This window comes from Aptenodytes patagonicus, chromosome 1 (genome assembly GCF_965638725.1).
Source record: "Aptenodytes patagonicus chromosome 1, bAptPat1.pri.cur, whole genome shotgun sequence".
Classification (NCBI taxonomy): domain Eukaryota; kingdom Metazoa; phylum Chordata; class Aves; order Sphenisciformes; family Spheniscidae; genus Aptenodytes; species Aptenodytes patagonicus.
Genome location: NC_134949.1, coordinates 11546274 through 11570682, shown reverse-complemented (window position 1 = coordinate 11570682; position 24409 = coordinate 11546274). Strand labels below are relative to the sequence as shown.

At 37.3% G+C, this 24409-nt stretch overlaps 1 protein-coding gene across 2 annotated transcripts in view; it reads right to left on the bottom strand.

The window, feature by feature from the left end:
• The window catches only part of SEMA3C (semaphorin 3C), a 126162-nt gene that overhangs the window by 35276 nt on the left and 66477 nt on the right, over positions 1-24409 (bottom strand). For both annotated transcript variants that reach the window (XM_076360839.1, XM_076360917.1), the window contains 7 exons: positions 20594-20754; positions 18055-18117; positions 13415-13534; positions 9544-9634; positions 5570-5689; positions 3501-3643; positions 1324-1438 (listed from right to left, as the gene is read on the bottom strand). In XM_076360839.1, the coding sequence (XP_076216954.1) occupies positions 1324-1438; positions 3501-3643; positions 5570-5689; positions 9544-9634; positions 13415-13534; positions 18055-18117; positions 20594-20754 (813 nt within the window). The remainder of the gene's footprint in view (positions 1-1323; positions 1439-3500; positions 3644-5569; positions 5690-9543; positions 9635-13414; positions 13535-18054; positions 18118-20593; positions 20755-24409) is intronic.

Sequence of the window (24409 nt, the reverse complement as noted above, 5' to 3'; positions counted from 1 at the left end):
TCTTCTGCATTATACACGAAAACAGAAGCATGTGCTTGCTCTCTCTGAGTTTTCTGCATTTCCAGCTGTGGTTGTATTGTTCCTCTTTGCCAGAGGATTGCGCTGGGAGCCCAGACTGAGAACATTGTCTCCTATTCTGTATGGTCCTACGTTTTGTCATACAGAAAACTAAAAGCGGTTATCCTACTGCTTTGTTGAAAAGGAGCGTGCTGGTAAATCACAGCTCTGAAAGATTAGTTGCTGTGGCAGTGCTTAGGCACTGGGAACTCCTGAAAGTCAGTCCTCCAAGCACCTTGCACATGCTGAGTTAGAGCAAGTTAGGATCTGCTTCTAGGCCCATCAAGTTCCATTGAAACCTTGAACCAATATAAGTACATCGAATATTTGTTACAATACCAAGTCAAAAAGACTCTGAACTCCATTTGCTATGATGGAAATCAGCAATAATGACCAAGAAAAGAGAGAGAGATTACAATGGAGAGAAGGTCAGAATCAGATGCAGCCCCAGTGTGGGGCCTGTTAGCTATTTATATTATTTATATTTATAATTATATTTATTTATATTTATATTTATACTAATACACATACCAAATCTTCCAATACCTGAATTTAGAACTATGACTTTGCACGTCACAGCTGTGGACAATATAGAATTTGAAAGTTTCTGATAACATTGTTTAGCACTTAACTATCAAGATAAGCATCTATTAATTCCTTATTGAAAGGAAACCTCTTGTGACTGCTGTATAGATTATTCACTGAATATTTGCAGTTTCATATGTTGAACTGAAAATCTAAGTGCCTGAATGAATCCTGAGAAATCGTATTTATTCATACTATTATCGCTGGTGCCAGTAACAGGATTTATTAGTATTATCTGGAACTATCAAATTGAGGCCTTTACCCAATGATCAAAAAAGAAAAACTGCATTGCGGAAGAGCTATGTGTTACACAGTGGTATAAGAAGCAGTTTCAAAGAGATGTAGGTTAAAAAACCTCTATCATAATCCTAACTAGGAGCAAAATAACAATAGACTTCACTTGTTCCCTTCCAAATATTAATTCTTTACATATATAATTCCTTTACATAGTCAAGATTAATTACCTTTATTTTAAAGATAATGATAATTACCCAGAGAGATTTATGAAGAGTGTTTTCATTTCCTGTCATAAAACTGCAAGGGGAATTTTGTCATGAATTTCTACAGGGCCAAGATTTCACTGTCAACAACTTGACTAAGGAGCTGAACGAACATCAATAATTAAATATGCACAGGGTGCAGGATTTAGATGAAACTTTTAAGGGATTTTTCTTGCCATACCTAATTCATCAAAGTATGTTTCTGTTCCATCTTCATCCATTACTGAGCACACAAGTCTTGCTTTCAAGAATGTTGTCCACTTGTTCACGAGACTACGCTGACCACCTGTGTCATTCTGGAAAGGAATATTATTTTCAGAAAAAAAATACAACACAGCTAACATTTTACTGGTATTTCCCACATTTTCCTCAGGTTAATTTGACTCATCCTCTAGACAATTATGCTGCTATATTCAATATAAAAAAATAGATGAGCCTAAACCAAATCCCCTCATCTAAACACTCCAGATACAGGAAAAACAGGAATTAGTTTTCTGAGCAGACTCTCTGTGCTGGGCTAGCAGGCTTGGGAGGGTTGGGCAGTAGATTTTGTGCAGCAGCAGTATGTGTAGGTATGATTGGAAAGGCCTGTGGAGGTGTGTCGCTCACTGACACCTAGTGTGGAGAAGTCCATGCTACCTCTAAAAGGTCTAAGAGTCCTATGGAGGGATGTTTCTTCTAGTCCTGACAGCAGTATAGCTGCATCTGACCTAGTAAGCCATGCTGGCCCATGAGATGGATGCTCTGAATTGAATTCAGAAATGATGGCTAGCATGGGTCAAGCTAGTTTTGCACTGTTGCAAGTCCTGCTAGCTTGGTCCGGAGCTGGCTTGGTCACAGCTCGCTCAAGGATCTTTCCATCTCTCTCTGGTGCAAGGTGGAAACGGTAACTGCTAAACCAGATGGTGCAGCACAGAGGTGATAGCTCCTGCCTCATTCTGCTGGTGAACGTCTTAGATAAGAGCAGTATCTTCCAAACTGCATAGCACAATGTCACCCAAGGAAAGGGAACAAGGAAATGTAGAAGCTAGGCAAATGTGATTTCGATGAAATGCTGTGCATGTTTCACTGGTGCTCCTGGAGCTGGTAATCCGACTTTTTGGGTGACCCATAAGGGGTCTTTTGGGTGGGTCTTTCTTGGCACCATTGTACTAATATATTTGGCCAGTCTCAAAGGTGTTGATATATGAATATGATGGTACACAAGTATACAAATATGACCGGCTCAGATTTATTTTCATTGGCTTTGGGATTCTGCCACTGACTTCAGTGTAAGTCTAAACAGGCTGAGGCCTTTCAGAAATCATCTGGGCTTCATTATAACAGTAACAATAACAAATACAGCTATAATTGTGTGAAATGTCTTCTTGTAAAATACCCAAAAAGGCCTTTGGGCACCCTCACAAAAATATAGAAGATGGAGATTATTAAAGAGATCACATGCCTCATTATATTGCTAGGGAAGGAGTTTAACACAATCCCAAACACGCCCTCACACCCATGCACAGCAATGTCACAAAGAACCAAATTCTAAAGAAGACCCAGATTAAAGACAGGGAATACACAAATGCTCACAATTATCTTCCTGAGCTTTTCCAAAAGAAGGAATGAAAAGGCTAACAGTAACTGTGCATTTATAATTTTTCTCTCATTAAAAAAAATCCGTTTCACCAGAGATATTAATAGCTGCTTCAATAATTTTTCATCTACAGTTGATTACAGATACGAAAAAGGAAATAGAGACAATGAGGAGTGCTGTGATCGTAAATTAATTACTGCATAGGAGCAGCCGTAACTCCTGAATTTAATTTTCCTGTGCACATTTTTAAAGTTAGGCTCACACATACATCAATGCAAGAACTCAGAAAGGACAGATATTGTAAAAATGAAAACAATATTTAAAGGTTAAATCAACCCATTTAAAAGCTTGGCTCTGATATTTCCAATGTGTTTCAAAGATTTTGAGTTTGTGTGTGTGTGTGTGTGAGAGAGAGAAAGACTTCACTATCTTATAATTCAGTTCTTCTAAGCAAAGAATGTACCTAATTTGTGCAAAGGATAGCAAGTTTGGAAATTCAACACTGGTAACTATTCTGACTCAGTCAGAGAAATACACAAATCCCTGAATCTCTAAATTTCCATATCATTATAAGTATAGCCAGATATATATAACATGTTCAGACCCTAGCTGTGTGTTCAGTAACAGCTCTTCTTAATTATGAATGTGGAAACTGAAACAGGAAATTTGTTTCGAATATAAATCGAACATATAAAGGCTTTTCAATCATTTAGTCTTTTAGCTTATCATGTCACACTAGCAGCTTGTTCCAACAACCTGGCAAACAAAATAGTTCTTACTGGGCATATTCTTGCAATCATTGAATGAATTTGCTTTGTGCTGCCGCTGTTGTCTGTGAGTCTCTCTTTGAAGAAGAAGTAGATTTTGGCATCGTTGGGGTCCGTGCCATCTGGGATAACATGAGCATCCACAAAAATAGGCTCTGAAATGAAACAGTATACCAAAAAGATGAAACCAAAAGATGTATCAGCATAAACAATTAATGACTTGACAGTTACTGACTGCTTCAAGGAAATGCTATATAATGCATATAGAAGTACTGCTGTGGCAGGTTAAGCTATATGCTCTAGCCTCATGTCTGTATATACCAGATATCACCAGTAAATGTCTTACGGCTGGCAGCCTTAAGTTTCTGTGTCCTCACATTTTATCCCACAGCAGATTTTTAGAAAAGTGATTAAAATGCAGAAGCAGTAGTATTAGATTACTGCAGAGATTCAAAGACTTGGAGGAAGAAGAGGGAAGAATCAGCGTGTTATCAGGGGCACTTAAGGAAAGACTCATTGAGGCAAAACCTAAAAGTATGCTGTTGAAAGACTCATTAGGAAAAGAACAAATAAGGTACGTAAATAAGAGAGGAAAATAACTTGTGGAACACGGCAAAGGAAAGCAGGATACGCAAATGCTTAGACAGCATTTGACTTCATATCAGAGGCTGATAAACGTAACCAAGTGTACATGCAAAACATTGCAAAGGAGCATTAGTGAGAGAGCAAAATAATTTATATCCTTAACAGCAAGCATATAATGGACATCGGAGAGTCCTCAGAAGGCCTTCTCCTTTGTCTGAAGGAAGAAGAGGACCCTCTTCCTGCATGAAGGCTGTATCTTTTCAGTGATCATGCAAGATTGCTTGATTGGTTGAAATACAGCACAAATCTTGAAACAATCCGATACAAAGGTTGGATCTCTGACAGAAAACTCACTTTAGACTGCAGCATTTTTCTAGTCACACAAGCCCATTAATATAGCAAATGTCATGACTCTGGCTCTAAAAGAACGTGGAAATAAATTGTGCTTGTCAAGTACCTGTTCTGAGCGTATGTAACAGGTAGATTTTCCAGAAATTAGACATTTTAATGGTTCTTCTTCCCTAATTCACTTTAGGGTGCACACTTCAAGGTGTGCAGATAAGTGTAAGAATGTATAGCAAAAGAAGAAAAATTTAGAGAGCAGACATAGTTTCCCATTCATAGTGAATTGAATTTGTTCTGATTGCAAGCCTGTGATTTCACTGTAGTCACAGCCACACAGGAATAACAAGTCACCCTAAAAAGAGTCAAGACAAAAACACAGTAACTTTACTTCAACATACCTGGGGGCTTTTTTAAATCGGAACTGCTATGTCAGTTGCTCTATAACCTTTGACACCTATCTCTGCTCAGAGGGTTGACCACCATTTTAATTGAAAATAGTTTAATTGGAAGGAGTCTTCTTATCAGTGAAGTCAGGGACAATTTTCACACTGATTTCAGTGAAGCCAAAAGTTAAGTGTTTGCACTCAGAAATTAGTTTTCCTACTGTGTTTTGATAATCAATTTCTTACCACTGAAATAAATGACAATAATTGCCACTGATTTATCTAAAAATGGGACTCTCCTCTGCACACATTTTGAATGCAAGTGGTGGTGAGTCTTCTGTACAGAGGTGGATCAGCCTGAATTAACTGAAGTTGGTAATTCATTAGAAATAAACTTAGAATCAAGCACTCTAATTCAAGGCAATGTCTGATGCATTAGAGGTGGAGAAGGCACTTCCCTAGAAGTCAGATTGTCTGACCACTTGCCATTTGAAAGCTTTTCATACACTTTCACGTGAACAGTTTGGTTCAGTCTTAATGCAAAAAAGGCCATCAGGTGGGGTGGCCTAAGAGGTTGGCTCATGCAGCGAACCCTTTACATCTGTGCATTGTCTACAATATATATTTACACATATTTCTTCATGCTTCAACTTCATAAATTAAATTCAGAGAAAAGCTCTTTAAAAGACAAGCTCTTTATTTTAAACAAAACAAAGCAGAATCTCTGTGAAACCCATTAAAAGCTCTGGTAAAACAAAGGCATCTCACCACTCAGCCACTTGGAGTTGTGCTGGTCAGTTCGCACTGCATTCCTCCGGGTCAGGCTCCGAAAAATGGCCGCATCCGTCCCCATGAAATCAATATACATTCCTGAAAAAAGCTCTTCATCTGCAAAGAATTGAAACGGAGGGGAAAAAGCAAATGCATTGTTATGGCTTTTGGGAAATCCATGTTTACTGATCTATTTTTCTTTTAAACTCGTCAGCTCTTCATTTACACAGGAATCTATACAGACAAATACTGGGTCATGGGAATGGGGTTTCCCTCTGATTTACAAAGACACAATCTAGAATGCATGAGAATCATCAGATTTTTCTTAAAGACTTTAGGGAACTGCATAATTTAAATGCAACAGCAGAACTGCATATGTGGTGTACTTTTCTTTGGTATGAAGTTTAGTTGCTCAATTTTCACTGCTAGGAATCACTGGAAAATCAGGCTAGTGTTATCAAAAAGAATCACATTCAATTTTTTAAGTATGTACTTCAAAAAGCTGTTTTTGTTATGGGAGTAGACAAAATGACTGGGCTGAATTTATTGCTGGTGTAAACTGGCACAACATCTATTGCAGTCAATGGATCAGTGCCAATTTTTACCAACAGCATTTTCAAGGCTGCCCCAGGCAGCCTTAAGCTGACTTCAGTATTGCAGAGGCCAGACAATCATATTATTGAACTTTACACAGAGTAATACGGAACAACAATTGTCCCCTTTTATGTACTTGATTCTCAGTATAGGGTCATTATGCTTGAACAGAATTAGACACGCAACTTTTACACTAACAGAACTATGAACTTCTGCTCCTTGTGTAGGGCTGAAAACTCAGTCCATCAGTCAGGATGTAGATGTGTGTTTGTGTGAGTCTGTGTGTGCGCATAAATATACGTATATATAATTATAATTCTAATTACATATACTATCATTTTCTACTCCGTGAATAACCAAGCAATTTCCACTGACTAATGACAATGAAACCCCAGAGTAGAAAACAGTAGCTAAAATAAACTCTAACTCTCAGAGTGGGAGTGGTGGCTGAATACATTCCAGTACAGCTGGGTCCTTTGATTGATGTTTTTGTCTGAATTCCTGGACTACCCAGAGAGTGTGGTCAAGCTGGCAAGAGTCACAGGTTCAGAAGCGCTTGAGGCTATTTTTATGCTCTGTGTGTGTGTGCGCATCAATATGGAAGACTGTTGACTCATGAGAGAATTAAAACTCTGGAGATTTTGTTTTTCTGCTGCTGGCTAGAGCCTGAACTGAATGCCTGCAGACCAGCCAGCAGCCACTCTTCTGCTCTCATCTCTCCCAGTGATGACAAGATTCATACGCAGGGGATTTAAACAATGCATTTGCTGCATGTTTGTGAAGCATTTACTTCCTGAGCATGTATTGACAGAATGATGTTAGATCTATACTGATTTATAACTGATTTTGTATATTTGCCTCATTGCCTCAATCCGTCAGAGCTTTATTCTTGTTATGAAATAAATTGGCTGAAAGAGATCGGGCCTATGGTTCTCACTAAATGTTATGTACAGTCCTACGCATATACACATACGCACACACTTTAACAATAGAACTACACTATGTAATTTTAACAATGCTATTAGTTATGTCTTAAGCATTCCTAGTGTCTGCTTGCTAATCATATATCAGGTGATATCTGTTAGCTCCACTTCCTTTTGGTTAAACTCTGAAACCGCGCAGCACTTGGTCTGGACAGCACAACTAGTTTACACTACTTCTCTTTGTTACTGGGGGGAATTACTGAATTGATGAGGTATGTCTGATTTATAAATATCTCAGAGTCTTGATGAGGAGAGAGACATGCATCCTGCACGTTAATTATGCCAAGCTTCTTCAAAGCACATTTTTCATTGCTTTGATGCAAAATTGTCCTTGTACAATAGCAAATTGTACCAAGTTCAAATTTGTTTTTATAGCATCACTTTCCTCTGAAGGGTGAATCAGCTTTCCTGCTGTATTCTAGGCTGGTGATGCCCAACATTGTCAAGAAATCGCATCTATATTTAAAAATGGTTCTTTTGTTGTGGACGAGTTAGCCGGTCTGGCAGTATTTCCCACCTTCTGAAGTGAGGGGAAGGAATTCCTCCTGCAGAAGAATGCTCAAAGGAGAGTCCAATACATGGGCTCGGTCCCCTCATTATAACTCAAGCTGTGACTTACAAAATCTTCCCTTTTCTGGCACGGATATTGAGGCTAAATTCATTCAAGCTTAATGTTTTTGAAGTGACTGGACTTTGTAGTAACGGGGAGAAAATATAAAACCCAATCATCTGTGGGACTCTTTTGAAAAAGAATGTGACCTTTGCAGAATAATTTAAACTTTGTAGATGAATTATGTCATGAAAGATAAGTCAAACACTAGGGAAGGTCTCTTCAGTCACATAACTGAGAGATCAAGGAAGATAATGTAAAGTCTACTAAGATGAACAAAGCTGCCATAGATCTATTGTAGGGAAGAAAACCAGCTTACTGTATATACAGTAATTCAGAAACAATGTACTTTAATGGTGTTTCATAAAATCCAGAAGGAACAAGGAGAGGAAACTTTATTTTTTAATGACAGTTGATTCACTTAATAATACCAGAACAGCAATGAGTAGCAGTGGATTAATCCATCATCCACTTTGAACAAACATTTTCTTTACACAGTGAGTGTCTGTAAACACTGACCATAGATCACTGATGAGATAAAGATATACATGCAGCCAAGGTTCAGAGAGGTATCTAAGTAGCATTTACCTGTCTTTGAAAAGTGCTTCAGTTCATACCTCTGTGAATGAAATTACTTGTCCTTTGTACTAAATATATTTGCAATGAGGAATAAAAAAAAAAAAGGTAATTTATAATTTGAATAGACCACGTAGGATAGACTATATGATACTTCCCTTAAGCTCCATGAGACTCAAACTTCAAAGGAAGTATCTGGCACAATATGTAATTGCCATTGATTTCAGTGGAAGCTGAATGGCAGAAACACCACACATTGTTCCCTTGTAAACCTTGGGTGAAACACGCAGTACCTGTGTGCACTAAGATTTATTTGCTAAGAAAGCCTGTTCCCTTCACAGCCAAAAATATAGCAAGGAGTAGGCACATGTTGAAAAATCAATGCTTTGGCACTAGAAGTATGTGAACATGCTGCAAATGTGAAAGCTTGGGTTACACTAAGTATGTATAACATGTCTCCTGGTTGGGGGGAAAAAAAAAGTTCTTTTATTGGTGACTTAGGTTGCACAAAGCATATGCCCCCTTTGAGTTTTCAGTTAGGTGTGTAATAGGCACTGCAGTAATTCTTTGTATGGGGTATATCTCACAGTCACTGAGTACAGTCACCACCAATTCACAAGAATATTTGAGGTGTGTCAGTTGTATCACTTTCTGGCCGTTCAAATGGAAGAAAATTGCAGAATTGGTTGGGTATAAAGCCAACTGAAGAATGAAGAGCCTTGCAATAGCTGGTGGGCTCTACAGCAGAGATGACAACAAAAATGAAATTCAAAGTAACTAAAGTCTTCAAGCTTTCTTTCCCTGGCTACTCTGAGATTTTACAAATAATTAAATGAGACACAAGTGCTGTCTAGGATGAACAAGGTCAGAAACTGTTCAAACATAAAATGCTAGACAGGGTAATGCAAAGTTGAAACTAACCCTGGGAAAAAATGTGCAAGCTGGAAAAGGAACAATCTTTTGTTTTCTGTTTCTCTCTCTCTCCTTTTCAACAGCTTATTTCTGCATTTCATTTGTACACCCACCTTTAGCTTCATGTAAACCCTGAAACAAGGATGGACCCAAGCCTTGTGCCTATCAGCCAGACACAAGGTGCTGCTCCTTGGAGGCTGAATTTGGTGTCCAGCCCATTTCAGGCATCCCATCAATCCACACCACGCATGATCATATGGGTTTAGACCTTAGCAACTTGGAGTATTTTTACTTACTGATCATAACAGACACCGTGTTCACATTAGGGTTGAAAGAACAGCGTCCCTTTCCTGATTCACACTTGGAGTCAATCTTGAAGATTTGTTCCTGTAATGTAGATTTGTGTGTCACTTCTCATTTTGAAACCATCAGACATAAAGTGAATTTATGCTTGGCCATTTCCAGCATTAACAATGCTCAGCACTGCTGGGCACTTTTGCTGTCCCATCAGCAGTTTAGCTTTCCTACTCAGAATTTCACCATCTTTTTAGACAACTTTTTCATTGGTACCCAGTTATTTTCAAGACTCCTGTTATAAATTCAAGACACTGAAAGAAATAATTTTTCCCTCTAGCTCAGTTATGCTTTGGAGAGGTTGACTGATCTCTGCAATAACATCTGTGGAGATTAATTCTGTGTTTTTGAAGTTATTTATCCTTTATTTGCTGAATACATGGTGATACTTATACTAGCCTAGGACATTATAATAAAGCTACTAGAACAACAATACATATTAAATAAAAAACTCTTATGACAGCTGTCATTTGGTGATAGTATAAATAATTTGCTCTTTACTGAGCTATCAGACCTCCAAAAGTCCCCTAAATCATACTTATTTTCTTCAATACCATCTCTTGGATTATGTGTAGAGCTCCAATTCCATAGTGATAGGTGATTTATCCATATCTCTTGCCTGAAATCTCTTGGAAATTTTTTGCTGTTTAGGAATCTTGGTATGGGGCTTTGTTTATATTTTGTGTGATTTATAAATAGGAAATACATTTGGCAAAGCAGAAGCAACCTGGACTACAGCTTGAAATACAAACAGCCTGAGTATCTTTAGAAAATTTGCCCATCTCGGTGCACCTCTTCACTTCTTTGTTCCCAGCAATACCGAAGAGCACAGTGTGCTGAGCAAGAAGGGACTCTTGGGTCCAAGTCCGTTCCTTAAAAACTGCAGTCAGTAATGGCAGAGACATCGATCCACAGCACATCGACTCGCATACTATTGTATACCAAACAAACAACTTGTTCCTAGCCTCCTATAACAAACTTCTAATCTTTAATAAAAGGCTGAAAGACACAATTGCAAGGAAAAAAAAACACCCAAACTTAAAACATTTCTGTTTCAAGAGAAAAAGGTAGCTGACAAAAATTCCAAAGAAAGGCTTCTGTGATGTAGATGCCAACGTATTAGTTATTTGACTAAGGGCAGCAACTCTTTATATTCCCTTTAACAATTAATGTAAATCACAGGGGAATGGGGATGCTACACAGGTCACTGAGCAGCCGTTTGGCAATAGTGAATTGGAGACTCCACCAACCTGAAATGCTCAGCTACAGCAGGAAGTTTTCATATCCATTATCGCCTATCTCTTTTCCCCCTCTTCTGTTTTGCCTAATTTAATCACAGAAATCTTATCTATTGTTTCAGTAATAAGCTCTCTAAACAATGTTAAAACATAAGTATGAAGTTTCTAATATGATCTTGGGTTTTTTTTTGTTGTTTTACTTCTAGATTAATATGCAGCTTGATGTTAATCCATATTTACTATATTATACTACTATTTACCAATTCAAAATGTCCATTACTGCACTATTAAACTAGCTCCAGGATTACACTTGATTTTCATATATATTAAACTACTTTTTAGTCTAGAATTAATTCACATAGTGATTACATTTCCTTCTGTTTGCATTCATTTTGACATTAGAATATATTTGGGTGACTAAGAGAGTCATTATCAAAGACCAAAGTATCAAGTGTGCCAAGCAAGAAAATTAATTATTTTTTAACCTCCATTTCAGGGAAAAGGGCAACATTCTGCCTCATCAATGAAACCATCTTTTTTGTGATATTATGTGGAATGCTGGAGACAAAAGAGCAAAACAAGCCCAGTTCTTATGATTGTTGGATATGACTCTTACTGTCAGGCTTTGTAGCTTCTAGAGAAAAACAGATGTGCTTTCTAAAATTTCCATTTTGCACATGCAAAAACAGCCTTCTGTGCATGGAAAACTGTACTAAATTAAAGGTGAAATGATAAAAGCAGAGAAAAAAAAGAGTTCTCACTAGTCCCATCAGCACTACATAGTTTTTCATTCTGCTCTATTAATTAGTCACGCACTGATATGTGCAATGAGTTCAGAAGGAAATGCTTGGTTTTAAACTGTTATGCTATTGTTGGCCTGTACAGTAATGGCTTTGAGCATGCGATGCCTACAGTCAAGTGTCTGACAGACTCCAGACGTCTGAAACAGCAGTTTATTTAATCAATTGATCATAGGCATGTAGCTATACAGACAGGCTAAGTGAAGTCAGTTCTGCTCTTCCAAGACATGTATCTTTATTTTTAACTTAAGAAATTTAACATCTTGCATCATCTGGAGATGCCATTTCCCACTCTCCCCTTTTCCCCCCACCTCATTTACAAAAACCCTAAAATAATGAGATTTAGAGTTCTGTGGGCTACAGTACTACTACTTAAGCTGATAAAGGAATATTGCATTAATTAGAGACAAATGAGGTCACTTGCCATGTTTTAAATAATTTGTCAAGAAATAGGATAATGCTGAGGAAAGCTGACCTCAGTTTCAAAATACATCAAAGTAAGTTAATGCAGACTCTGTTAACCAGAAGGATGGATTTACTTATTCAGTTCTGCTTGCTTGTGCTTTCAAATTCAGGCCTATGAACCTCTACTTTTAGATAATTCATTAGGACTGAAAGTGCAGTGATTCAGACGACATACTCTGTTAAGGAGGTTGTAGCCGGGTAGGGACCTACCAAAAGTCACTGAGATCATCCCATGCAAACCTACCTGGAGAAACAATGATTTATCACCTCCCTGGCAACCTCTGCAGTAGTCTTAGGTCTTGCCAGAATTCCCATCTCACTCCCAATGAAATCAGTGATGAATTTCCCAGTCTCTTCCCTAGGAGCCAGCCCAGCTTTTAAAGCTGCCCTTACATGGCAAAACTCCAGGTAGCACGCTCTGATCTTCCTTCCCAACACATCTGCTTCCACACTGTACAGGAAAATATAATGTGCACCCCTGTGCCTGCAGACGTGAATCTGACCCAAAAACTACTGAGGTGCCGGGTCTCGGTTAAGTGCTTTTCTTTCTCCTTCTGGTTGCTTAATTTATTACCTATTACATTTGCACATAAACAAACATTTCACTTTCAAATCAGGAAACTTGGACAAATACTTACGAAACATCTGGTACTTTGTATCTTGAAAATATACAGTGAAACTGAATATAGAAAAACTGAGACATATCTAGAGAAAATAAGATTTACACCCTGGAAGATCCCACAGCGATGAGAAAACTTACCAACTTCATCCGGGCAGAATCTACTGGGGCAAAACTTGTGCAGTAGATGAAAGTTACCTCTACTGGGACTGCATCTAGTGGGTATTAAGCTGAAGTCCAGCAAACCCTCACATATCTGATTAGTTAGCCCACTTAAGGGCTCTTCCCAGCAATCAGTAACACAAGGAAGTTATAAGAAGTGGACGGCATATTTTACTTTTTATGTAACTGGCTATTTCCTTTCAAGTATTTCTTGGCAATTTTTCCAACAAATAGTAGGAATGAATTCACCAGAAAACATCAAATAAAAAGTAGTATCAAATGTAGCCCAGCATTTGGTATGACTGTGGAATTTTAGACAAACATCGTATTTGAGGCATGACTTCTGATCATGTCTTTGCTTCTTGCTGGTAACAGGTCAGAAAACTATGGACCTTTGTTCTTTTTCTATTTAACACGGGTGAAGGAACCTATTCGGATCAATGATTTTTGCATTTTCAAAATTTTGAGTTTTGCGTAACACGAGTAAGATCCACCACAAAATGACTGGATAAAATGAAAAGAGACTTACCTCAGACCTGCGCCCTCTGTTGACATACACACACACGGGGCTGAAGGCGCCGCTGCCGCAGACATACAGGTGTGTGCGATTGTACGACTGTATCACACGCACAAAATTTCCACAGCCATGCTGCAGGGAAAACAGAAAAAAATAATTTCACATTAGCAAGTGTTATTAGACGTTGGGAACTCTAGGGAATAGACATGATTTATAATTTTAATAGTATCATGAAAAACGCTACTAAGTTTGGTAGTCTCTGGATTTGAACAGCTGTAGACTTCTGTTTCCTTTTCATGCCATTTTGCCTAGCCTGGGAACTGGGCATTGATAGGGCACTAGAGAGGAATTACAGAGGAGTGCATGTAACTTTCCCATCTTCTCACAGCAATCTAATTTTCATCCACAGACTTTTCTGTGCCTTGCATGGAAAGAAGCAGGGCCTCTGCAGGAAAACAAGAAGTAACCTTATGAAGTTTCCTTAAGGACACCTCCAAAACAGTCTCTTTTTTTCCCCTAATTTTTTCATCATTGCTGGAGAGAATTAAAAAACAAAGGAAGCCCAAATCTCAGATCCCATTATTTGTGTAAAAAAATTCTTTCCAAAACATTAGAACTCTGAACAACACAAAGCAAATTTGCAGTGAATTGTTGCTTCATCTTGAAGATCAATGGTAACATCTTCAAATCAGCATGAAAATTAAAACAGAACATTAAATGCCACACAGTTTCACACCATCAGATTTACAGTTTTCTCCTTCCAGCACACCCCTTTTTTCTCTTGCTGTTTCCTTTTTTCACTATGATCAACTGTTAATGCACTTTAGGTTGAAAATAGAATTTTTTTCTGAATATTTTTCTTACTGAGATCCCAGAACTGCCTTCATATTCAATCATGCAAATCTTCACCAGAGGCAGTGAGAACTGCATGTGTTTTGTGAGCATAGGTTTGGATACTGTGTCATCAGTCATTTTCATGAAAATCAGTAGAGTTAATCCTTGTTCAGCAGACCGCACAGTTTATTTATATTTAAAGGCATTCACATTTTTGGTTCAGCAGGAGCTGGTACCGTACTACAACATCTGAAAACTGGTGCATACTTGTAGTTCAGTGTTCATAGAAGGAGTTTCTCTACAGGGAACTGCATGTCCTCAGTTAAGTGTTAGCTCTAGCTGTATGAGAAAAATCCTTTAACCCAGTCAAAATATATTGTTTCTCTAAAGCTGAGGGCTGTTCCTAAATGTTTCCATTTTCTCATATCCAGCTATCTTAGTTTGGCTCAAAGATGGCTTTAGTAATGTCTTGCTATCAAAATCATGTTTTTCTCAGCAGTACTACCAATCCACATTACAGCTGTGGAAAGGGAAGAAGGGCAGGTGAAGGTATACCACTAGCTTATATATGCCAGAGTGCAAACTGATGCTTTCTTTTCTTGCTGTCTGCGGAAAGCTTTTCTAGAAGACTCCTAGATAAAGGATTACATGCTGAGAAATCTCAGAATGAAAGTTTTCAGGGATTAGGACCAGGAAACAATGTCTACATGAACAGTACTGGTACCTGGCACTTGCTACTCTGCTTCAGTACCATGCCATGCGCTTTCCAAAGTGCAAGAACACAGGGGTGGTTAGATGAACTGTGTCTTCATGTCTTTTCACTGATGATTTACAGACTAGTAACACAAGTTGGCTCAATGCCAACATTCTCAGATTTTAATGCTGTCTGGCAGGAAGACCATTTTATGATCTTCTCTGAGCCTTTGCCCATCTCTCTAGTGTTGAACCACTGAACTCCATTTGCAATTTGCTACATGATTAATCTGGGTACTGCACTGTGACTCCACAACCCAAGAAAGCAAGAAATTGTTATTTCAGAATATATTCTGTAGGACTGCCATTCAAGAGCACCTATGCTTCAGTTTATTTCCCTTTCCTTGATATTGGAGTACTTTGTGGTTTTAAATCAGTCTGGTCTGAGGTGACATGAGAAAGTTGTCTTTAGGATGGATGTTTGTCAAAGGTGGTGGCTAAGCTGTAGATACTCACATACTACTGGCGCTTCTCTTGGAGCTGATACCAAAACTCAGTAGCAGTGCCTGGGGACCTGCCTTACTGTAAACATCTGAAAGTCAGACATCTATGCCCTAGGATCTCATCACAGTAAATGAAGAGAAATAGATGTCATACTAATGTAAGCATTCAAGTCAGCCTGGTGAACACACTATTTAGAGGTGACAATTGCTTTTCAGTAACAAAAAAGGCAGCCAAAGATGACAAATTCAGACACCAATGTTTGTCTAATGGTAGGGCAAATGAACACCCCCCTCCCCCCCCCGAATATCCTTGGAAAAGAATTTGCTGATTGCATAAAGTCCTTCACTGGCTCCTCCAAGTCTATCTATTTCTCTTTTACCTTGTGATAATCACAAGTCTCTGACAGGCCAAACGTTATCATGCATTCACTCTCCCCCCTTTTTTTTTTCTCATTTGAAATTCTTAATTCTTCTGAATTAATTCTCTGCTTCTCCCATTATTATCAAGAATGAAACTCACAAGAATGCTATTAAAATAGAACTAAAAATTTTAAGTTGCAAAGAGTGATTTAGCATTGGGTTCTCTTTTTCTCATTATTTAAGTGAGCTTTCAATAAGACACATAATTGATTTTAGTGGGAGCAGCAACTGCTCTTCAGTACCTTTTTTTTTTTTCTCTTTTAAACTCGAGGACAAATACTAAGAAACTTAATGTAAATTTCTGTTTTTGGAACTTAGTTTTTCTTCTGCAATGCACAGCTGGCATTAAAAAATCAGTCAAAGTTGATGCACGTGGACATTCTTAATTATCTACATTACAAGATATTAGCTGTACCCACAATTAAACTGTTGTAAAAACAGAGGTTCTATCCAGAAATCTGTATGTTTTATTTTCACATTTAGTGCAACTTAACAGGCCACTAGCTGTAGAATTTGCTGCACACTGCAGCAACCAGAACAATGTAAAGATGTATAGAAAAATAGGATATTCAATAGGAAAAATACTTGTTTTTCACTACCATAGCTATCAGGAAAGAAACCAGATAAGCTGCCATACCAACCATAATATAGTTATTCATAAAGAATCATTCTGTTGCTCTGCAGCAATATAGTGAATTACTCTCCATAGTTTTGAAAAAGCAATATTACAGCAACACCCCAGTAGGCCAACCTTCTGGTTTCCTTACGTTCATCAGCATTTGCAATAGATTTTCAAAATAAAGCCCCCACATATTTTTCTTACAAAATGGACTCAGGTGGATTATTGTAACACTGCAGTAACTGAATTGCATGTCATCTGTTGGCTTAGTTAACAATACAAAATGTGTAGCTAAAACAAATAGAAATATTAGGCATGATATAGAGACCTTTGACATAAATAACAGTTTTTATACTAAATTCAGTGGACTTTTGCATTAATTCTATTGTTTCTGAAATTAAAAGCTATATTTACATACACCTGCTTCCGTCCTTCAATCACTTCATTAATTACGATCCCAGATACATGCTGAGGAGTATGTTCCAAAGATGATTATACCTAATGTGAAGGCTTTGATTTCCATAGTTTTTTTCTCAAATAAAAATATAAGCAAAATTTCATTGTTTTTTCTTATAAATTTAGTAGTGAGAAATTGCAAATTTCTGGCTCAGATTAGATTCTGAATTCTAATACTAAAATATCAGTTGGAAAACAGCTATATCTAAAGAGGTAAAAAGAAAACCAGGATAAAGACCTTTAGGCGCTGCTGAACTGGTAAAAAGTCAAAAGGTAACTGAATAGATTGAAATGTGACTTTCTGCTTTTTGTTTCACAATTTAACTGTCTTCTGTTAATAAAATTTAGGCATATACAGACTGTAAGTTCAAATTACTTTAGGAAGATAACCATATTAATACACAACTCTGCCAAAGACAGGATCTGCTGTATTGTACCACTCACTGGGTCTTTCAAAATACCTCATTTCTATCTATTATCTATAAAGAGTGTATAAGGAAACTACCATCTGATTTAGGTCCTTTGGAAGGTGTCTGCATTTAGATGGGAGAATAATCAGCTGTGATGCAAAGTGACTCAAGACAACTGCTCCATGGTCTGTGTTTCCCATGATTCCAGAGATCATCTTTACCTCTTTCTAGGAAAGCATACTGGTTTGCAGATACTTATTTGGGGATTGTTTTGTGGAAGCAATGGAAAGAGGTGTTTGGGGTGTTCCTGAGTCTGGGGTCTTCAGGCTGCAGACAGCAGGTACCACCCGCCTCTAGAGTCTGTTCCTGGGGAGAGCAAACAGCCAGAGCGCTTCCCCACACTGAACAGACTGTTCGGCATCATCCCCAGGACATATCTGGAAAAGTACTGTTACCTAGTTTGACTAGTAATAAGAAGAAAAGGCAAGGAAGTGGACAATGCATATCTTTTTCCATCTGTCAAAGTCTGAAGGTGCATTCTATTTACATAGCTTGTTTTTTCATAATTTCACTTTATCATTTGGCCTGCAGAGCATTTAAAAAGCAAAACAAACACTTCTTTCATTTTGTTTTTGGCTGCAGTCAAGGTGCTGTGACTTTATTGCCAAGTATGTAATTTGTGTATGTGTGTGCATGTGCATGTGGATTATAACTTACTGTAGGATCTTTGCCAGCCATTTTGCACTCTTCAACCTTGTTTGCTGATGCTGGCCAGAAAATCTGTAAGAAAAGAAGTATCTTTTAAGTAACATATTTATTACATAATTATGTTCTAATGACAGCCAAAAAGCTAACTAAAGTCAGTGCCTAACTTACACTAATAAGTTAATATTTTGATATATTTTACACCTTGATTATAAGGCAAAAAAGGATTTTCATTGATAAATGAAAACAACTTTCTGTCTAGCATGCAGTAAACAAAATAAAGGCCCAGGTCTTTGGCTGATATAAATTAATTTTATTAAATATTTTTAAGATAAGTTAATCAATTTATTTAAACTTCTTTCTTCTAAATAAGAGATATTTTCATCATCGTTGTCTAAATTACTGTCCATCTTTACTTTTTTGCTTCTACTGAACTTCTAGCAATTGTTCACACTAGAAACAAGAACACTAAAATATTGAAAGAAGGGTTCTTGTAAAAATTTTTTGGTTTTAACAGTAAAGGTTTGGATATCCTATGACAAAACCTGCTTAAAATCTTAAGACTTTAGGCTGTTTTCTTGATTTCTTTCCAAGATATCTTGCACTACAGACAGTTTTCCAACAGACACACACTTCAATGTCTGAATGTTTATCTGATCTATACTCAAACTAAAGTTTTTGAGCTTATTCCATTATTTATTTTGATTTTGAAATAGAAAAGACATCCATTAGAAATCTCTCCCTAGAAATTTAGTAGGTGTCAGAGCCTGATAACATTTAGCCTCAAGATAACATAAATTATAGCATTAAAAGATCTCTGTAGATATATATACATACATATATATACATACATATATATATATGCAGAGAGTTGTAGGTATGCATATGCATATGTATATAGGGTTTCTATAGAGGCATAAAATTAGCAAAGTGAATCTGTTATAAAAATAAATAAACAAACGAAAGAACATGTAGAATTGCAGAGGTTAATTCTGAGCCCAATACTGGGTGATCACATTCGCTGCCAGAAAATTTCAGGTGGTGTTGCTTTCTGATTTTTTTAATTCTTGTTTTTCCAGGCCTAAATAGACTGTTGAAATGCCTTGCAACTTTATACTGCAGAATATATTTCATGCAACGGAGGCCTTCCTATCTAACCGATCTCTGCACAGAATTAAAGGCGACCTGCTAAGGGAAGGCTGGAGCCTGCCGTGCGGGAGCACAGCAGCTCCCAGACAAGGATGGCCAGATCACTGGGGAGATGGGAATTAGCAAAAAGTTCGCACGAGCTATTTCAGATCAGAGAAGGCGGCCCCATTTCAGAGGAAGATTTCTGTACCACTATGAGGAGGAAGGGCGCGTTCACGCCATCACACGAGAAGCATTTAATTTAAATGTGTAAGTTAGAGTTAGCCTCCCCAGCCTCCCTGCACAATCAATTCAGGTAGACAGGCATGTCCAGAGGGTGAGTCAGAGCAAAGCCTAATTTAAGTGCTCTTAATCACCCTCCAGCGGGGCCTCTCCCTCTCTCCTGACACATTAAAAGTCTTGCCTCTTAAGAAAGGCATTTAACTTTGCTGCTGCAAGCTGGCTATCTCTGCCCCTCGATACTCCTGAGGTATAGTAATAAAGCTCATAGATTAAAGGATCAAATGAATTTGGTAGAACAAGGCCTATACGGTACACTTTAAGGTAGTGTTGTAGCTGTGATAATCTTAAGATAGGCAAGGCAGTCTGTGGAGAGGTAATATCTTAACAGTCAGGCTTCTGGGCACACAAGTACTTCTGCAGGCCACCTATTTCAAAAGCAGGGAAGCTGGATTTGAATTGGCTCTGGGAACAAAAGAGGAATCCGTGAAAGTGGTTTAAACATTTGATAAATCGATTCTTTTCATATACAGGCTGCCTACTACAGTTTGAGGATGTGGGACACAAAGAGTCCTTAGAAAATGGCATCTCGATAAGTGAGAGAAGAAGCCAGAAAAGAGGTGGCATCAAGAGGGAGATGAGGGTCATAGTGTCCAAAAAACCCCAAACAGGAGGTGTCTCAGCTACCCAACTGAAGGGCGAGGGCTGACACAGACATAACAAAAGATTGGAAAATAGTTCTGTGATTAGGCTTCAGAGTACAAAACAAAAATAAATATAGTCGAAGGTTAAAGGCAGCTCTGTCCCTGTTGTTTTTTTCCCTATGGCCTGAAAGTGATTGCAAGTATCTTATTCTTCCTTACAGGCTTCTTTTAAAAGTGCATCTCTGAATTATCTTAAATCTTGGAGAGGAGTGGAAACCATCAACCCATACAAATTCTCGTTATGAGGCCAAGCCATTCCGAATATTGCTTCAAAAGGAGTAAACAGGTCAGTTTTTAAACAGTGTTTGAGGAGCAGCCATGCTAATAGTTTGTTCATCTTGTATTACACATAAACCAAGGACTAACGGTTCAATAAGGTGCATGCCTGGACTTTTGCCTGCTGCAAAATAATGAAATACACTTTTCTTGTCTTAAAAATAAAAGCAAGCTTGGATTTTCAAAGTAAGTCTTGAACTTACACTGAGAGGGTCCTGGCTTATATTATTAATATTCAAAGACAGAATATGATCTTTGCTGCCCACATAGATCCGATCCTGATCTTCATCCATTAATAATATCCTGTAATCCAGGGGACTGTGGGATATCCTGTGATATTCAGAGGTCTTAGTTTCTTGCAGCTCTGAAACAGTAAAGACAACAAGTTAGTAAAGCGGTTCGGTTGCTTTCTTGCTTCACAACTGCATTTCTTTCTAAATAAAGGCATCTTTGAACACAAGTGGGGTCAATAAAAGAAGAAAAACCCTCATCAGACACTTGGTAATCATGTAATGGTTGAGTTAAAACAAATTTCCATTTCCCAGTCTGAATGCAATTTTTTTATACATTAAGTAGCTAGACATATCTTATAAAAATCAGGCATTGCTGTTATTCATTCATCTAATTAATTCTTATTTTAATGAATATGATTATTTACAGCTTTGGCTTTTAAGGAAGATCATATATTAAATTAATCAATGTGTTCAATACATTTTGAAGTCTATGACAGCAGAAAATCCACAAGATCAATGAAAACTACATAAGAACAGCTTACTTTCTTTTCCTAACAGGGGGCTTCACTAAGAATAGGTTTTTATCATTTTCAAGGTCAATTTTTTTTTTAGTTCTTCATCACCATGCACGGCTTATTTAAAAGGAAAAAAATATGTATTCAATCGAGCCTAAATGTGTCCATTTATTCAGTTGTTTGTTTATGGGATTTGGATCAAACTATCAAAACTGTAGAACTAGGTCTTTTGTTTTTCCACATAAAACTTCCTTCAATGAAGTGAAGTGAAAAACGTCCTTTGATCTCAGTAATGCAGGATCAGGCCTGTTACAGGAATAGCACAAGCATCTGCAATATAAGTATTACTTGCTGCCCTTGAGAAAGCTCAGCCTTCCTGTCTTATATTTTGAAGCCCACTCAGATTATTTTTCTTTTCAGTAATAACAGAAGGGATATTTCTCAAGAGCTGAGACTGGAAAAACAAAAGTTTAATAATCAATTTCTCCTTATTCAAATATTTAACATATAATTATGCTTTCTTACCTCATGAGCATTATTATTGGATTGTGTTCCCTGTGACTCTAAGAGGGTGGCAAATACACAGTACATATGAAAATGAAGCCCTTCTATAATGTTTATTCATAAATCTAAGAACTGAGTCCACATCCCTTTTGCAAACTGTCTGGGACAATATGGCTTGTCACTGTTGCTAAAGCCTAGTTTTTGCTAAAAGCAAAGTTTTTGCTCATTAGTTCCCTATAGAATACAGTAGATGTGGTATCCAAAATTAATCACCTATGCCTTTTAGATGACTAGTTTAACATGGGCTAATGATATTTTGGAAAACAAAAATTTTAAAACAAAAATATTTTTTGATATTTGCTCTGTTAAAAGAAAAAAAGTGTGCCTAAAGTATGCACTTTCTATAAAACACATATTTAGCTGGAAGCATAGTTTTTTCTTTGAAAATTACTGGGAGGCAATTTTTGACAAGCTGTAGACAACATACAGGCAAAGGCTGCAGTCTTAGGACTTATACCTGTCTACCAGAGATCTAATGATTGAAAGAACACTTATCAGAATATGATTTGCATTGATAAATATGACACATAGCTCCACTTAATTTTTATCATGATTGTTAAATAATTTCATAGGAAAATGAAAAATATCTTCAATTACTGAAAGATATGGTATTTTGATTCACTTAGACGTGTGACAGCTTTCAGGAGCTAAGGGTTGCTTAGCTTACATGCATTTATTATGGTAATATTAAAAAAAATTAACAAATAGTATTTCTATGACATACGTCTCTCAACAAAAGGTAAACATACAATCAAGATTTACAGTCTGCACCTAAAAGCTTAAACTGAAACAATACTCATTAAATATATATGAAAATTGTCCACATCATTTTCAGAAGTCTTTCTTCAGTGCTTGAAAAATCAATTGTTTTACTTTATTTAAAAAAAAAACCCTCCCTGTAAGCTTTTAGCTAGGATTTTCAAAGGCACCTGGGAGACTCGACAGCATAGTGCCATTAAAATGCGGTCCCTTTGCCCTCTCTGAAATTCTCAGACTGACCTTTCATAACAGGTCTGAGAAGCTAGTGCTCATCCCTTTTCCTGGTGGCCTTATTAACTTTACTGTAATATTTGGCAGCTGTATGGTGAAACTTAACCTTCTCATAACTGTATATTTGATATCCTAGGAAAGCACATATAAACTGGGAGAAGCAGCAGTTTCCCGCACAACACTGGGTAAATGTGAGCACAGTGATTGCACAATAAGTGATTGCCCCTCCTTATTGCTTCAGTGACAGACAACGATTGACAAAGAATAAGCCATGATTGATATAGAAGATGATCAAGAACATGATGATTGTTTTTAAGAAAGAGACAAAATTAGAGATAATTAATTTCCACATCTTTCATTTATTAAAATCCATTGTTTTCCTGGATTTTTAACCTCTTTGCAATGACATTGTTCTTTCTATGGCACCTGAAGGGTAATCTGTCTCCATCAAGCTGCTGATGAGGAGAATACCTTATGACATGCCACTAGACTATGGAAACTCAACGCCATTCATAAGAGGAAAGGAAAACCCTGAAACAAATACTCTCATAGAGATTTATTAGTTTTATTTCTTTCAGTGCTGAAACTTACAGTTTATTAGCTTCTTAGGGCTACAGGGAGGAAATTTGTAATTAATCAAATTTTCTTTTCATTTAACAAAATTTACCACACAATCATCCAAGAAAATTTGATTTTTTAAAGATTTACTATCTGAGTGTTGTTACTTGGAAAGAGTGATGGCTGGAAAGATGCTTTTCATCTCCAAAAGTTTTTGTAAAAAAATGATGTAAACCTTTACTGACCATCAAAGCAAATCCTATTCCATGCTTTGGAAATTTAACCAAGCATTCAAGGCAGTAAACGCTGTATGGAGAATGATGTTGCGGACAGCTCTCTGTGAATATTAACAATTTTGTTTGGCAATAAAAAAAAAGATTATAATATGCTCCATACGCAAATAACTGTCATCCTTAATGATACAAGAATAATCTTTGTTCACCCTTTTTTCATCAGTCAGTGAATTTAGTTTTGGCTTTCCTCAGTGATAAAGCCAATACCAACTTCATTCCTAGTGTTAAAAATCTGATCTTAGAGGACAGGTTATATAGCTCTTGTCCCTTTTAATGAAAAACAAAAGCTTCAGGGAACTCTCTCCCCAGAACTATTATTATTGAACTGCACGTTTTGGAGATCCCAATGCCTGGGAGTTTTCTCCATACACAGTGTACAGCTTACTGACAATTAGGCAGTTTAACACCTACTCTTTAATTATCCTTCTAATCCACCACAAAAATTAATGCAAGTATTGTTTTTAAAAAAGTTGTGTTCTCACAGGAGAAACAACAAAATATTTGTGTAATATCCATTATTAACATCACAAAAGCCTTTGTAACTCTCAAAACTCATTGTGTTGGCCAGAACAAAACAAATTACAGATATCAGAGACTGGAAATCCAGGAAGGTGGAGATACATCCCTCGCTGAGAAACACAGCCTGTTATACCCAAATTGTCCAACCTGCATATGGGTATATGAGCTAGATCCACTCATCAGGTTGTCTTCTGAACATCTTATTTAATCATTCAGCATCAATCTTTCATCACTCCTTAATTCAAATTCACTGGTGTCACAATGCTGAAAACACAGCCTGACTTTCCTAACGCAAGGGATGTAATAATCCCTAATATGTAAGATAAGACCCTAATATAAGTGACTTC